This window comes from Coregonus lavaretus (assembly GCF_964263955.1).
Source record: "Coregonus lavaretus genome assembly, chromosome: 8".
NCBI lineage: Eukaryota > Metazoa > Chordata > Actinopteri > Salmoniformes > Salmonidae > Coregonus > Coregonus lavaretus.
Genome location: NC_139995.1, coordinates 28,774,018 through 28,791,694, shown reverse-complemented (window position 1 = coordinate 28,791,694; position 17,677 = coordinate 28,774,018). Strand labels below are relative to the sequence as shown.

Genomic DNA, 17,677 nt, shown 5'->3' with positions numbered 1-17,677 from the left:
AGTTTGCGGTCCTCAACGGTCTAATTGTATGCTGTAGCTCAAGATTTAAGGGGCCTAGTCCGAATCATGAAAAACAGCCCCAGACCATTATTCCTCCTCCACCAAACTTTACAGTTGGCACTATGCATTGGGGCAGGTAGCGTTCTCCTGGCATCCGCCAAACCCAGATTCGTCCGTTGGACTGCCAGATGGTGAAGTGTGATTCATCACTCCAGAGAACACATTTGCACTGCTCCAGAGTCCAATGACAGAGAGCTTTACATCACTCCAGCTGACGCTTGGCATTGCACATGGTGATCTTAGGCTTAAGTGCGGCTGCTCGGCATGGAAACCCATTTCATGAAGCTCCCGACGAACAGTTATTGTGCTGACGTTGCTTCCAGAGGCAACTTGGAACTCGGTAATAAGTGTTGCAACCGAGGACAGATTATTATTTACGCGCTTCAGCACTCGGCGGTCCCGTTCTGTGAGCTTGTGTGGCCTACCACTTCGGGGCTGAGCCGTTGCTCCTAGACATTTCCACTTCACAGTAACAGCACTCATAGTTGACCGGGGCAGCTCTAGCAGGGCAGACATTTGATGAACTGACTTGTTGGAAAGGTGGCATCATATGACGGTGCCACATTGAAAGTCACAGATCTTCAGTAAGGCCATTCTACTGCCAATGTCTGTCTATGGAGATTGCATGGCAATGTGCTTGATTTTATACACCTGTCAGCAACAGGTGTGGCTGAAATAGCCGAATCCACTCATTTCAAGGAGTGTCCACATACACATATATATATACAGTGGGGAGAACAAGTATTTGATACACTGCCGATTTTGCAGGTTTTCCTACTTACAAAGCATGTAGAGGTCTGTCATTTTTATCATAGGTACACTTCAACTGTGAGAGACGGAATCTCAAAAATCCAGAAAATCACATTGTATGATTTTTAAGTAATTAATTTGCATTTTATTGCAGGACATAAGTATTTGATCACCTACCAACCAGTAAGAATTCCGGCTCTCAGACCTGTTCGTTTTTCTTTAAGAAGCCCTCCTGATTTTTGTTTTAGATTCCGTCTCTCACAGTTGAAGTGTACCTATGATAAAAATTTGACCTCTACATGCTTTGTAAGTAGGAAAACCTGCAAAATCGGCAGTGTATCAAATACTTGTTCTCCCCACTGTATATATATATATACACACAAAAGTATATGTGATCAACAGATGCATATCTGTATTCCCAGTCATTTGAAATACATAGATTAGGGACTAATTTATTTAAATTGACTGATTTCCTTATATGAACTGTAACTCAGTAAAATCTTTGAAATTGGCGCATGTTGGGTTTATATTTTTGTTCAGTGTTGGCACTATGGTTACTTGATTGCTGAATTAGTGAAACCCAGACTTCTGTGACCAAGCAACCACAACAATGGCCACGCACAGTGTCAGACCCCCACCACTGACACGTCCAATCAATGTTTCAAAAACAATGTTGCAAAGCGAGAAGTTAGGTCAGCCAGAATAACGCCAGGGCTACTGAAATGTTACAATCATCGCATCCGCTAAACCCACCTATTACTTGTTCATCATGTATTCCCCAAACAGAGCAAAACATAATTTCAGTAACAAAATCTGATGACCCCGTGTGCACGACACCGGCTACGTAAACAGAGTCGTGCATTGAAATCCATTCACTAGTCCGATACTGCTGCATCTGGCTGTCTCCACGGTGGCCAAGATGCCGACTTCTTTAATGAATGGGTCTCTGAATTAATGATCATTTATTGACCATGGCCCAAATTAAACGCGGCTCTCCAGTGAAAATAGAGTAAACTTCCTTTCGTTTTCTGTAATAAACAGTAGCCTACAAGCTGCGAATGGGTTACATTCACCACTTCCTTTTTAAAATCACAGCCTATTCACACATACATTCCATTACCTTACCTAGAATTAATAAGGGATGAGTCCATAGTTTTCAGCTCCATTCGTACTCGAGAGCAAGACCCTTGGACTACTGTTGCGGATTTTGAATGTTTTACAACACTCCAGTCAGTAAATTGGCAGCAATATCCTGCTAACGCCAATTTGCTCCCAGCTCTTCTCCAAACCTTTTCCGTGGAGGGACTTGATAAATGATAACGACATTGGCATTGTACTGTACCATATGCGTGAAAGTCTGCATCTCTTAACTTCATAAATAATGGTCAATTGTCTTCATCGAGGGTTTAGCAAAGATAAAGACAGCCCAATGTTTTATAACAAAGCACTGTTGCATGCAACACATGCATGTTGTCACGGTTTCGGCCGAGGCTGCCTCTCTTCCTTGTTCGGGCAGGCTTCGGCGTTCGTTGTCTCCGGAATACTAGCTGCCACCGTTGTATGTTTCATGTTCGTTTGCTTTTGTCTGTTTGTTGTGACACCTGTTCTCGTTTAGCGTAATTAGTGTCCTATAAGTTTCTCGTTGTGTTTGTCTAGTGTTGTGTGTGATTGATTTATTTCTGTCGTGTGTTGTGCTTGTATATTGCTTATTCGCTCGGTTGAGCTTCACTCCACTGTGTTGGAGCGTTTACGCACATGTTTAGTGCGCCTTTTGTTTTGTCGCCTTCGTGCGTAGTTTCGCCTTCGGGCAAGTTTGTTCGTATTTTCCTTGTTGGAAATTGAACTAAAGTCTTTTGGACTATACTTCGGTGTCCTGCGCTTGATTCCACCACTACACCATTCTTGACACATGTAGCCTTCAATCCACCCTGAAGTTTCATTATTAGGCTATTAACCATATCATACATACATTGTTATCTGAAAGTAATACTGTAAATACATTGTCCAGAAGTTCATATCCAAAGGGTGTGGGCTAATATACACTACCAGTCAAAAGTTTGGACACACCTACTCATTCAAGGGTTTTTCTTTATTTTTACATTTTTCTACATTGTAGAATAATAGTGAAGACATCAAAACTATGAAATAACACATATGGAATCATGTAGTAACCCAAAAAGTGTTAAACAAATCAAAATATATTTTATATTTGAGATTCTTCAAATAGCCAACCTTTGCCTTAATGACAGCTGTGCACACTCTTGGCATTCTCTCAACCAGCTTCATGAGGTAGTCACCTGGAATGCATTTCAAATAACAGGTGTGCCTTCTTAAAAGTTAATTGTGGGGGGGTATACAGAAGATAGCCCTATTTGGTAAAAGACCAAGTCCATACTATGGCAAGAACAGCTCAAATAAGCAAAGAGAAACGACAGTCATTACTTTAAGACATGAAGGTCAGTAAATCTGGAAAATTTCAAGAACTTTGAAAGTTTCTTCAAGTGCAGTCGCAAAAACCATCAAGTGTTGTGATGAAACTGGCTCTCATGAGAACCGGCACAGGAAAGGAAGACCCAGAGTTACCTCTGCTGCAGAGGATAAGTTCATTAGAGTTACCAGCCTCAGAAATTGCAGCCCAAATAAATGCTTCACAGAGTTCAAGTAACAGACACATCTCAACATCAACTGTTCAGAGGGGACTGTGTGAATCAGGCCTTCATGGTCGAATTGCTGCAAAGAAACCACTACTAAAGGACACCAATAAGAAGAAGAGACCTGCTTGGGCCAAGAAAAATGAGCAATGGACATTTGTCCTTTGGTCTGGAGTCCAAATTGGAGATTTTTGGTTTTTGTGAAACGCAGTGTGGGTGAACGGATTATCTCTGCATGTGTAGTTCCCACCGTAAAGCATGGAAGAGGAGGTGTTATGGTGTGGGGGTGCTTTGTTGGTGACACTGTCTGTGATTTATTTAGAATTCAAGGCACACTTAACCAGCATGGCTACCACAGCATTCTGCAGCGATACGCCATCTCATCTGGTTTGGGCTTAGTGGGACTATCATTTGATTTTCAACAGGACAATGACCCAACACACCTCCAGGCTGTGTAAGGGCTATTTTACCAAGAAGGAGAGTGATGGAGTGCTGCATCAGATGACCTGGCCTCCACATCTGACCACTTTTTTATTGACCAAGTCACTGGTGCTTCCTGCTTTAGTTTTTGCTTGTAAGCAGGAATCAGGAGGATAGAATTATTGTCAGATTTGCCAAATGGAGGGCGATGGAGAGCTTTGTACACGTCTCTGTGTGTGGAGTAAAGGTGGTCTAGAGTTTTTTCCCCTCTCGTTGCACATTTAACATGCTGGTAGAAATGAGGTAAAACGGATTAAAGTTTCCCTGTATTAAAGTCCCCGGCCACTAGGAGCGCGTTTCCGGTTTGCTTATGGCCGTATACAGTTCATTGAGTGCAGTCTTAGTGCCAGCATCGATTTGTGGTGGTAAATAGACAGCTACGAAGAATATAGATGAAAACTCTCTTGGTAGATAGTGTGGTCTACAGCTTATCATGAGATACTCTACCTCAGGTGAGCAAAACCTTGAGACTTCCTTAGATATCGTACACTAGCTGTTGTTTACAAATATACATAGACCGCTACCACTTGTCTTACCAGAGGCTGCGGTTCTATCCTGCCGATACAGTGTATAACCCACCAGCTGTATGTTATTCATGTCTTCAAGATATTAGTTTTTAATGTCCCATTGGTAGAATATTCGTGCCTGTAGTTCGTCCACTTTTTTATAAAGCGATTGTAAGTTGGCCAATAGTATCGATGGCAAAGGCAGATTAGCCACTCGTCGCCGGCTCCTTACCAAGCACAGGGATGAGGGCCCTGTCGGGTGTCTGGAGCAAATCCCTCTTGTCCGACTCATTAAATAAAAATTATTAGTCCAGTTCAAGGTGAGTAATCGCTGTTCTGATGTCCAGAAGCTCTTTTTAAGAGACGGTAGCAGCAACATTATGTGGGAACTCCTTCAAGACTGTTGGAAAAGCATTCCAGGTGAAGCTGGTTGAGAGAATGCCAAGAGTGTGCAAAGCTGTCATCAAGGCAAAGGGAGGCTATTTGAATAATCTCAAATATAAAATATATTTTAAATTGTTTACACTTTTTTGGTTACTACATGATTCCATATGTGTTATTTCATAGTTGATGTCTTCACTATTATTCTACAATGTAAAACATTTTAAAAATAAAGAAAAACCCTTGAATGAGTAGGTGTGTCCAGACTTTGGACCGGTAGTGTATATTGCAATATATCATAATAGAACGGAAATAAAACGACACTGAAGATCAAAATGAATACCCACTCTACTCACCCTGGCACCTTCTCCAAAGTAACCACTGTGACAGACAAGGTGTCAAGACCCCTTAAGACAATCATAATCCTGAATTCTGGTGTCAGATGACACACTAGCACAGTTCCCTCTTGTGCACTGAAGCAAAACAGTTGTAGAGGCTTGTGTTTGTCATACTTCACCAAACAAATACCAGTCATGGAGACAACGTCTAAAGTCACAAACTAACTACCTGTTAAACAAGCTTAACACTGCTGCATTGCCTGTGTAGTGGGAATCAACCTGACAATGCAAACAGAAAAGGAAGAACTGAACAACGAATGGTTTATTTACAGTAAAAATTTTGCTTTACATTTTATACAGGTGATTTTGATTTGCGTAAAAAGGCACTTGGAGCAAATATTTGTAGCAAATTAAAGCCAAAACATCAATAACTCCACCAATTCGCTGAAAAGGCACTACTAGGGAGAAATAAAGGATGACAAACAGAGAAACTCAATAAAAAGGACAGGAAAGGCCAAAGACTTATGATATGGTTTGTAAACAAATAAAAAAGACAAACGCATCACACACATCTGCCAGAATTCTACTTATCTGGTTAACTGTCAATGTTGCCTTCCTCCGACCTACCTCCTCATATTTACCAAAAACTAGAACATTGGTTTGATCTGGCTGCTGTAAGTCGCTCTGGTTAAGAGTGTCTGCTAAATGACTAAAATGTAAAAGTATACTAAAGGCCCAAGATATCAGATATCAGACTGATAGGAACAGATACTATACTTTATCTTAACCAAGAGGCCAGTTTAAAGGAGGGTGTGGAGCAACATTGAAGCAAAGTCAACTCCCAACCTTGTGAAAAGACACACACACACACACACACACACACACACACACACACACACACACCTGTCCTTCATATTCTCTCAAATAAAAGTGAGGGACAAGTTATACTTGAACATAAAACATACAAAACAAAACAAATATTCACCCTCTCCAACACAAATAAAAAAGTAAGGCATACAAATACTAAACTTTACACCTAATGTTGGATGACTCAATGAGATGATGAATGATGCTGGGCAGGAGTTAGGAGTAGTGTGAGGTGAAGGGTCAGAGATAAGGGGAAAGGTTGACAGCGAGATGTTGACATCCAGATTATTGTAAAGATTGAGAGAAATTGAGAGAAATGGACATATAAAGATGAGCGGACCGCCACCTTAAGGTGTTATAACATGGAATGCACATCATTTTCACCTGGTCAGTGACAGCAAAATAGGTATCAATACTTGATCAACGACAAAATGAAGTGTCACTTCTGACTGCATAGTTAAAGTATCCAAAAATTAGTAATATTGTCTTTGTATCTAAAAAAGTATGTGCTGGTCAATCATTGACTTGTGATAGTTTGAATCTATACATTTGGTATGCAAAATGTGTAGGTAACGTACAGCATCATTTGTGTCAAGCAACCTGTCAGTTGACAGAGCTCCCCCACCTCACATTTCTGTTGTCACAATCATTCTATCCAGGGAATGTAAGGAGCCTGAGTGTGTGTGAGAGAGAGTGTGTATGTGGTCCATCTCACTGCTAAAACTGCACCCATCCTTTAGCAGTGTCTTGACTGGAGCTGTGGAGAAGTGGAGATGCAGAGAGGATGATGAGGATAATGACAAATGTGAGAAAGTCAATAACAACAACAACATGGATGGATGGAAGACAATAAAATGCCATCATCCCCAAACTGTTTAAAAGCTTCACTCAAGGAGATGAGAGACTTGAACCCATCAGGGATTTGAGCTAGTAACCCTGTGATCCCTAGTCAGTTTCCCTTGTTACAACACCATTCCGAAGGCCTGCCAACTTCTTCAGTCTAAACCATTAGCTCTTCTAAGACTGACCTGGCGCCAGCCGCTGTGAAGTCTCCCCACAGGTCTGCAGTAGGCTGGGCCGCAGGGACCCGGCCTCCGAAATCTAAAAGAGAGGCTGGTGGGGGTGGGGTAAAAACAACGTCGATTTAGAATGCAGGCAGGTTATCCATGTTAAGCTGTGATTGGGCAGTGGTAATGGGACATTTGGGTCATTGAGCTCTATAGCCTAATGAGGTTACCTGTGTTGGAGTATGGAGGTGGAGGTGATTGCTGGCCACCAGGAAGGGATACAAGGACTGCACCCTTAGCCATTGGTGGAGGAAGGAGAAGGCCACTACCCATGGGGCGAGACTTGGCACCTGGATCCTTCTTCTTTATGTTCTAAGACAAAGAAGAATTATTCCATTTTAAATGTCTTTCTCACTTTTTCTTTATCCCATTTTGTTTCTCCTCTCCTTTCAACATGTTTCCCATCTATTTCTGTAACCTCAAATGCTCACCCCAATGCTAATCTTGATAGTCTGGCCCTCTTTAAAGCCTAGGTCCAGTTTGGGTGCTGTGCTTTGAGACGCTTCCTCTTTCGCCAGCTCACCTTCCTGTTTTACCCACCTGTAGAAAAGGACACAGAGAGATTTGTTAGATTTTATTTCATGCTCCAATGTGAAAATCTCTATTGAAAATGGATGTTGATGCCCAGACCAAAGAGAGGTTGACTCACTTGAAGTGGTCTTGAAGAGCCACATTGAAGTCAAAGGAGTCCCCACGATCAGCAAACCCCAGGCCAATAAATGCATGTCGTCCTTATAAACAGAAGTGCATGAGAAGACATATGTACAAGCATACTGTATTTAAATTGCCAATCTGCAATTAACCTTTCATACCACACTGTACGGTTTCCACCGAAAATATATTTTCAGCATAGCATATCAGTTTGCATGGTGATGTATTTCTGATGTGAAGGCACCTTACCACTGCCGTCCTCTATCCGCACCACAAAATATCTGCTGGAATCTGTGACTGCCTCCACCACACATCCAGGATACTGCTCCACTGGGGCTTGGGCAAACAACTCTCCTAAGAAATACAGAATTAATTTAGCCTCAAAGCTGGATATCATGGTATGCATCGGAAGCAGAAAAGGTGACAGCCTGTACAAACATGAGTGCAACAGCAGTATTATTATAATAATAATAATAATAATAATAATAATAATAATAATAATATGCCATTTAGCAGACACTTCTATCCAAAGCGACTTACAGTCATGCGTGCATACATTTTTGTTTTGTGTATGGGTGGTCCTGGGGATCCAACCCACTACCTTGGCGTTACAAGCGCCGTGCTCTACCAGCTGAGCTACAGATGTAGCCATGACCGTCGGACAGCTAGTAGTTAACCTACCTGAGTTTTTGTCCTCTAGCTTGATATAGGCAAGCTTTCCTATGGATATGATTTTCATCCTGCCGGTCCATGCTGGCTCATCCAGCTTCCAGTCAGCTGCTCTGATAAACAAAGAGAAGCACCATACCTGCATGTCATGACTCCACTATGTTACAGGGCTATTGAGCCTACTACACTAAAACCCACAATCAAACTGTACTGCAATAATTAGTCCAATCTCAAACTATGCAACAGAATAGGAGTCTTAGGCTACATAAAGAGCATGGGAATACATGGATTGACATTAAGGTCTGAAAAGCACACTCTCACCCGGCAAATCAGGAGTATTTTTTAGTTTTCTGGTTGCCCAAAGAAGCATTCATTTTTTATTGGACATATAAGAGCATACAATTTACAACTCTTGACATAAGTACAGATATCCTTCTTTTTCTTATTAGAAACAAGACTCCCCCTACCAGACTACTAGAATTATTTACATTTTGGTTGTTATCAGGAGGGGGAAATCTGCCCAATGAGGCAACCACAGAGCAAGCTAGCACACTTGGTTTATACCTGAAACATTTGGGGGTTTAGTTGGGACAATTACAGTTGGGTAAAACTGACACATTGAAATGAATGATGATCTCTGTGTCTGTGTACTCTTTAGATAATACAGATCTAGCTATAAATGGTATTAGCTACATATCTTACATTAGAACCAGGATCGATTTTCACTAGACACACTTTTCCACTTTCCTCTGTAATGTTAGCTAGCTATAAACATAACCAAAGATGTTTTATTACTAAACCAAGTTAGGCCTCAGCCCATCGTGTCAAATGGGAACAAATGAGTCATAGTGGGAAGAACAAGCAAGGAGGTGGGCAGAGCAAAGCACGAGCTAGCGGCATCCTATCGGCGCGTTCTAGCAGGCATTTGCATATCTCCGTTAGGGAACGCCTACTATGTGAAGTGCGCGTGTGCAATAACTCAATTCGCCTTTGCACTCATTCTAAACAACGCTATTTTTACAAACTTTGGCAAAGGGAAAGTCTACAAAACTTAGTCCACTCTGTTCGTAACCGGTTCTAGTTTTGGGAACAGAAAACTGTATTGAAATCAAATGTTTAGTCGATGAGAATATTAGCCGAATCTCGGCCAAAATCCATCTCGTTTAATCTTCTCCCATTGCCGGCCACTAGGCTTCCTCTCACTACCATATGTGGTAGTGAGTGAAAACGCCAAGCGGATGCTTCACATTTATACATCCGGTGAAATATCTGTCATTGTTCTGTGACATAACTGTACCACCAGTACCATGACTAAATGACTGCACGTTTGAGCCACCGTAGAATGTCCCGTGCTCCCTGCTAACGTTTCCTGTAAAATAATTTGACACAGCAGCAGTGTTTAGCATTGCACATAGCTTGAAAATAATACTGACATGCCTATTTTAACTTTTATGAGTTAACCATATCTCAGTCTAACTATTACAGATGTATAGCTAGTTAATTTACCTAGCTAGCTCGCCAGTCGTAACTCATTTGGCTAATATTAGAAGCTAGCTAGCAAATTAGCTAACTAACGTCAGCTAGCTAGCAGCTAGAGAGCCTAAGAGTGCCACTTTATAAAACACGTATTGAAAGTTAACTAGCTAAATTAATTAAAACGTTATTCCCAAAATAATCTTAATCTTCTCGCCATTTTATGCATTCAATAACTGAATCATGTCAAGCTAACGTTAACTAGCACCAACCTTGTCTTGATGGATCCTCCTCTCCACTTCTTCAGGTTGACATTTGAGTAACTTAGTTAGAAGAAAAAGTATTAAAGGGCGGGCCGCAAAAAAACTTACCGATATCCACGGTTAGTGGCGCGGGGTGGGATCTTGTACACATGAACCTCTGGCTTTACACAGATCACTGACTCGTAACCGCTCTCGTCTGCCAGTGCCATTTTGGCAAGTAAAAACTTCCAAACTTCTAACTGCCATGGGGGGAAGGTGAACCCACTCTGCACTGTACGGCTCAAGAGCGACTCTCTTGGAGAGGATGATTACTACAGTAGCTTTCAAAGACCCACATCTTGTTATGGTCCTTATGACACTAGCTACGTTTCCATCCAATAATTGGCGACATATTTTCATGGCGAATACTCTAAATTCCGAATAAAAACAATATGCTTATTTTCCCACCAGAGATGTTTCCATCAAATTGACTGTGCGTGATGACGTGGTGCACAGAAAAATACATTTTGCTGTTAAATTCCTTGTACCGAATACAAAATACAAATTAAATGGGTTCTCATAGCCTTTTCAACTCTCCTGATGGTTTTGTCACAAAAAACTTTGGTTTATATAGTCTGGTATTGGCACGTGCGCTCAAGCAAACCATGCTATCTTGCGCGCTCTTGGCTAGAGCACACTTATAGCCTACATTATGATATTATAATTTTTATTATGGACATAAGAGAGAGATTATTTTAATTGTCAAACGGCAGCTAAGCATCGATTATCATGTCATCAGAATAAGACCCTCGATATTTATTGGAAAGGCGCATCAAGCTCATTACCTTGCACTTTCACCATCCTGTGAAGTTCATCATAATGTATTTAATCTGTAGCCTAATAAACTGCATGCTTTCCGGACGAGTTGTAGTGGGAGGACCACACAACATGTCATTGCGTGACTCCAAGTTTACTTCGATATGATAATATTTACACCGAGATTTCTCGCATAATTAATTTTACCGACACAAAAAGATCCCACATTGTCTAGCGTATTTTGTTTTGTCATATGGAACGTTTGCCGAAAATTTTTGTTTCCATCAGGCCTGTTATGACATTTTATCCGACATGTAGCGTACTTTACTTGCATAAAAAGGTTGGATGGAAACCTGGTTTATGATGTTGATGATGATCGGCTATCATGCTGTGTGGTGTCTAGTGATGCATGCTTCTAGAACTACTATGAAAATAGTGTCATCACACTGATAGATTAATTATTAATGACTCATTATTACACCCTGAAACGGTGTATAATGTGTTAGAAATGTGTGAGTGTAGGACCAGTAAAGACTACTATTTAGCAATGTGAGTAAGAGTTAGGCCAGATAACAAAGGACAAGGAGAAAGGCTACAGGCAACTGAGAAACCAAGATAACTGAGGAATTTAGGGAGGAGAGAAACTGTTATGAAAACATGGTGCAGAATATTGTGAGAACGGAAATAACGGAGGAATGCAGGGAGTAGGCTATAATAAGAAAGTGTGTATGTATGTGTGTATGTATGCATGTGTGTGTGTGTATGTATGTGTGTATGCATGTGAGTATATGTGTGTGTGTGAACTGATGGTCAGGAGAGCAGTTTTAGAGTGGAAAACTACAGCCCGCCTACAGAGGGGAGAGATTTTTTTTTTTGTATGACGTATGAGTATAAAAGATGGACTCTGAAATTGTGATGGCAGAATTCTCAATGAATAAAGATCTCTGACTATGCAGATCGGGACTCTGTCCGTTACTTAAATCCCAAAAGATTTACAACCTTTTGGGAGACGCACAGAGACACTGAAATAGTTTGTTAAATAATTCACATAACAGCTTGGTCCTTCGAGGCCGGACTCCAATACCTGCTTCTGTCATTCCAGGTAACTCTGAAAACCGTCGACGGGCGAATGATACATTCGTAAATAGAAAGTCCTGCCCTTTGACATTAAGGGTTAAAACAGGCCAGAGGACACCTGATTAATGACAGAGATGGTGACGGAATCCAAACCTACATTGAATCTCAGCTGCAAGGATAAGGTCAGTAGTCTTTATTCATTAATTGGGGCAGTCTGGGATTGCTCAGCATGGATCCGTAACGATTCACGGTAATAGGCCATTACCAAAATAAACTACCCTGTATTCAGAGAACCTGGGGTTAAAGAAATACAGGGAAGAGAAGGGATTTTTGAGTTGTACACCAGAAGGAATTAAAATAGCATGTGTGAGAAATAGTATATTAGTGAAGTCAAAAGTCACAAACAACTGTAGATTTTTCTGTAACTCTATCCGTTCTGGAGCCTTACAAACTCCGGGTTACCGATGGTGTTAACCAATAATCATGTAAGGTTGTATACGTGTGAGACCTAATATTTGCTCAAAAGTCACATCTATGAATAATTCCAGGTGGTTGTATAGAGGAGGGAGAACCCATTCCTGTTGTATGAGACTGTCAGGAATGATCAAGATTACATTGTAACTTGTTATATAGAAGAGGGGCTAGACACAAAGAGAATATGGCTTTTGGAGGCTCGGAAGAGAGTCAGGAAAGACTAGAGAATTTAAACACAGAGAGTTGAAGAGATTAGAGAGCTATAATAAGTCAGGGAGGCAGAATAGGGGAGAAGATAAGAGGAAGTGCTTTAACTGTAACAAGGAAGGTCATTTTGCAAGAGAGTGTGGGGCCCCGTGTAAATACTGTAACAAAACAGGTCATAACCATCGCGACTGCAGAGAGAAACAAAGGGGCAGTGTCCGGGAAATTACAGTCTATTTTTTTGGTTCCACGGGTAAAAAGTTTGAAGAAGTGATTTGTGTCGATTAAGAATTGGCTAAAAACACCACGAAGGGATTATTTGAGAGGTACCTATACATTTCTAACGATATATACGTATGAACTTGCTCACCCAAACGTAGACGTATGTCATGGGTGAGAAAGTAGAGAATATGAGTTTAAAGTTGTACCGTTGTTGGATCATGTGATAAGATTTAATGGGTAATCGGACCATAACTAATGTGGTTATAGAAGTAATGTATAATATAGTAGACAGCCAATTTAGGGTTCCATTGAACTATTATGGTTTATTGGGCATTTCAATGGCATAAGGTGAAATCTGTATGTATGAGTGGAATTCAACGGCTGGTATGGGTGGTAACCGGATACTACTGAGTATTTGGTTTGGTGATGTTGAATGGAAGATTTGTAGCGTGGTTTGGGTTAAATAGAAATGCTCACTTATTCAACAGGAATAGGTGCAGGGAGAGAGTTTTTGTGTTGCCGAATGAGGTGAGTTAAAAACTACTGAGAATAGAGAAGTATTATGGACATACCATCGTAATAAATAAACTGAACCAAAGGGGGGGGGGGGGGGAGACAGTACATAGTTGAAATGATAGGAATACAATTAAAGTTATGCTTATCAACGATAGCAAGTATTTGTTTTATTAATTAGGTCCTAATCAGAGAGAACAGTTAAAGAATTTGAATAGCGAACTGAAAATTGCTATAGAGTTGGGACAATTATTTGAATTGAGAAAAAAATAAAATAAAATAATTTATGTTCTAGTTCACGGGTAAAAGAGTTTTACTTGCTTGACGGTATCGAGCAGAAGTTTGAATAGTTGAATGAAAAGCATTTCTTTGACAAATTCTAATGGTTATTACTTTATTGTATAGGTTGGGTAACACCAGTGGTGTATGAAAATAATTGGTGATTTCTAAAACGATAATCTGTTTATGGTACGTTGAACAATGGGATATAGTTGTGACTATTAGGATGATGAATTGAATAAACATTGGTTATACGTATGAAGTTATTAAACAATAGGTTTATATTTTTAAAAAACATCAATGCAACAGGTTGCGATTATTAAATTAATAAAAAGGGGTTATAGGTTTATATTAGAAGGTGTAGTGAACTTAATGAAACGTGGTATTATATAGTGTCTTCCAGGATTGATGGAAGTCTCCTATAGCATTATGTTAAGGGGATGCCTGGGATAAAATATAATGTCTTACTTACACGGAGTATGTGATTGTATTGGCTAATGAATGAAATATGACATTTACAGGGGCGACAGGAACAATAGAAGGGGAGACAGATTTTCCTATGGTGTTGATCAAATAATTGATAATGGATCATTTGATATGAGATCACATTGTCACGCACATTGACTGATGACTCGTGGAACCAAGGCGCAGCGTGATAAGCGTACATTTGATTTAGTACACAACACACGAACAAAACAACAAAACGAACAATACGTGAAGTCCTGAGGTTACAACAACACAAACCTTTACGGAACAAGATCCCACAAACTAACTGGTGCCAACAGGCTGCCTAAGTATGGTCCCCAATCAGAGACAACGAGCTACAGCTGCCTCTGATTGGGAACCACCCTGGCCAACATAGAACTAAACGATCTAGAACAAAAAAACATAGAAAACTAAACATAGAAAATCCACACCCTGGCTCAACATTTAAGAGTCCCCAGAGCCAGGGCGTGACACACATGGAGCAGATTTAGGGGTTCAATAATCATTATGAGATTTAAAGAGGATATGATCTGAAGGGTAATCAATTAAACATTATCATTGTATACTCAATGAATTTTGAGTGGTTTTATGGATTAGTTATGAGGAATTAGATTGATACAAACGATTATTGATGAGTTAGGCATTATTTAGGTCATAAAAGGGAGCTACCAAATTAAGTGGGGCCTGGCTATGTTTGGTTGTTGTTTTTTAATTGGGGTTTTCAAATAAAAAACAACACACCTAGTATGATGTTTATAAAGGGTTGTTGTTTCAATTTTGGGGGTTTTCAGCAGGTCAAGGGTGATAGGTCTTGGAGGAGCACGCACAGTGAATTTTATGGAGTTTTTCGGTTTTGGCTGAGTTTGGAGTATATATGATTTCTTATGAGAATGAATGTCTTGAGGACTTAATGAAGACTTGGGATAAGTAACATTTGTGAAATATTTAGAATGATGGTAATGTTTGGTATACTATGGGATGGAACAGTTTGTTGAATAATTTCAATTGCCTCTGAACTCTTGTTTTAACTTTCTGGTGTTAATTAATCATCCACACTGGTAAATTCTAAAGGCATGAGAGGAGGACTTTAAGATAGTTTATTTTACCAAATTGAGGGTAATTTATAATACTGTGAAAAGTGTGAAGAAGATTATAATTTGGTAATAATATATATGGGTTGAACCATAAAATAACAGAAGAGAGAGAGAGCTTTCCCTGAATGAGGGATACCTGTTGCTAGTCAATTGTACTAATCTTTTATTACTTTTACGGGATAGAAGTAAGTTGAGGTATTATCAAATGTTGTCATTTAAATTTCATTTTTATTATGCTTTAATAAACAACAAGTTGGTATTGGAAACTAAATTAATGCAATGAGCTGCAGTAATCAGAGGAAGGCACAATCTAATGCGAAACAGCTATTACCTAGATCATTTATTTAGTAATAAGATCAGGAAGATAGGAGCAATAAAGAAGCAAGGGACAGTCTCAAAAATAAATAAGAGATGGCAATTGGATGATAAATTACCAATATTACCTAAGTGATTGTTTAGGTAGGTGGTAATATTGACACATGGGCAGTGACATGTGTCAAGTGGATGGATGGATGGTAGAGCAGATTAGACAACACTTTGTTGCATATGGGATTACTAATTATAAAAAATAAAAAAAATAAAAAATGTGTTCAAGATGTGTTATCTGTGCTCAAAATAATCACCAGGGTAGACAAAGGGCACCTCAGGGTGAGTATCCTCCGGCTAAGTACCCTTTCCAGCAATTGGAAATGGATTTTATAGAGTTATCACGGAGTGAAGGGAAGAAACTTAGAGTAACCCCAGATAAAGATGGGTTATCCCCCTTTGAGAAAGTGTTTGGAAGACCTTACAGAATGCCACAGTTGGCAGGACCAGACAGGCAGACATAGAACTAGAGAACACCCTAGCAGAACACGTGAGAAGGTAGTTTATTAACCACACCTGTATGTCAGAGGTTTTGTGCCCCACAGGTGAACTAAAGGAGAAGGTGACCCACTCTATATAACCTGGAGACTGGGTGTGGATCCAATCCTTAAAGAAGAAAAACTGGAAGCAGCCCCGTTGGGAAGGTCCATATCAGGTCCTGTTGGTGACGGCCTTCGCTGTAAGAATTGCGGAAAGATCCACCTGGGTGCATGTCACACACTGTAAAAAGGTAAACCCAGCTACAACTGACGAACAAACACAGAGTTAGGAGAAAGAACCGATCACCACTAGGGCTCGGGGGTTGGCTCCTTAACGAAGATTCCCTTACCCTGTCTGATCATCCCTGTGTGAGTTCGATAGAAGGTAAAGCAATGGGTTGGCCTCTGGCGTCTGACATGTTCTCAGGGCGAGGGTGGGGATTCACAGGTCTCCTGACGGTAGGTAGCTATCTGATTGTGGGGGCCATATTCCTAACACACTCAAACCCTCCTGATACGCCAGAAGTAGTATGGGGTATGTCAATCTCCATACACAGTTTAAGGACAGGTGGATATTGTGAAAGTAGGGAATTACCAGAAATGGCAGTGCGACCCATATAAGGGTAGGTACTGTCTGAAAGTCAGAATTACGCTAAAACAGGTTACAGACCTGACAAGTGAGATATCCTCTTCAACTGGGGCACCCTATAGAATAAACCTCTCTGAGGGAGGTAGTGAGACCGGGGCTGTGGTGAAGATAGTGCAAACTATAGACCTGAAGGAAGTAGTACAGGTGGAGACGGGGTATAGGGATCCTAACCTGTGGTTGGAATGGATTCAGTATACGGCAAAAACTATGTCTAAAGAGGACTGTTATGCCTGTGGGACAGCCAAACCAAGGTTAACAACTACTCCGTTCCCCTTGACGGGCTTTAACTCTCCGTCAGGTTTATCCTGCATGATTAAATTGTTCAAGCCACCTGGGAATGTGGTGAAGGAGTCTTGTAGTAACTTGCACTATCTGTATCCCCCGATAACAAGTCACCCCGACCTAGGTTGCCTCCGTTTGATGTCTCAGGGGATTCTTATTATTGTTTTTCTAGGACTAATAAGATAGGATACAGGGTAGGGCATCTTAGCTCCTGCTCCCAGACAGAATGTCACAACTAAAGAGACCATGACTAATCTCTCCTCTTTGTTGCAGACAGAGGATTTTAGGAGCCAAAACCAGGCCCGTGCTGTGTGGTAATAACAGAGTGTGGCCTCACCTACATACGCAAACAATCAAACGTGTCAGAGACTGGTGAGTTGTCACGTAGAAAGCGGGACCTCCCCCCGGGATCCTTTAATGAAAGGATATATATTGATGGGATAGGAGTACCTCGAGGGGTTCTAGAAGAATTCAAAGCTAGGAATCAGATCGCAGCTGGGTTTGAATCAAGTCTTTTCTGGTGGTCAACAATTAATAAAAACGTAGATTGGATAAATTATATACTATAACCAGCAAAGATTTATAAACCACACTCGTGATG

At 40.6% G+C, this 17,677-nt stretch overlaps 1 protein-coding gene across 2 annotated transcripts; it reads right to left on the bottom strand.

Annotated features, from left to right (window-relative positions):
* Window positions 1-5,470: 5,470 nt before the first annotated feature.
* LOC311133884 (adaptin ear-binding coat-associated protein 2-like) lies at window positions 5,471-10,444 on the bottom strand. Of its 2 annotated transcripts, none has more exons than XM_084167489.1 (8): window positions 10,166-10,444; window positions 8,433-8,533; window positions 8,001-8,105; window positions 7,750-7,831; window positions 7,532-7,640; window positions 7,271-7,412; window positions 7,062-7,146; window positions 5,471-6,790 (listed from the first exon to the last, which is right to left on the bottom strand). In XM_084167489.1, exons 2-8 carry the CDS (start codon window positions 8,488-8,490, stop codon window positions 6,751-6,753), a joined length of 621 nt encoding a protein of 206 aa, XP_084023615.1. In that variant the 5' UTR covers window positions 8,491-8,533; window positions 10,166-10,444; the 3' UTR covers window positions 5,471-6,750. The 2 variants fall into 2 exon arrangements, with proteins under 2 accessions (XP_084023615.1, XP_084023614.1); XM_084167488.1 differs by having other exon boundaries at window positions 10,265-10,438.
* Between the last annotated feature and the right edge of the window lie 7,233 nt (window positions 10,445-17,677).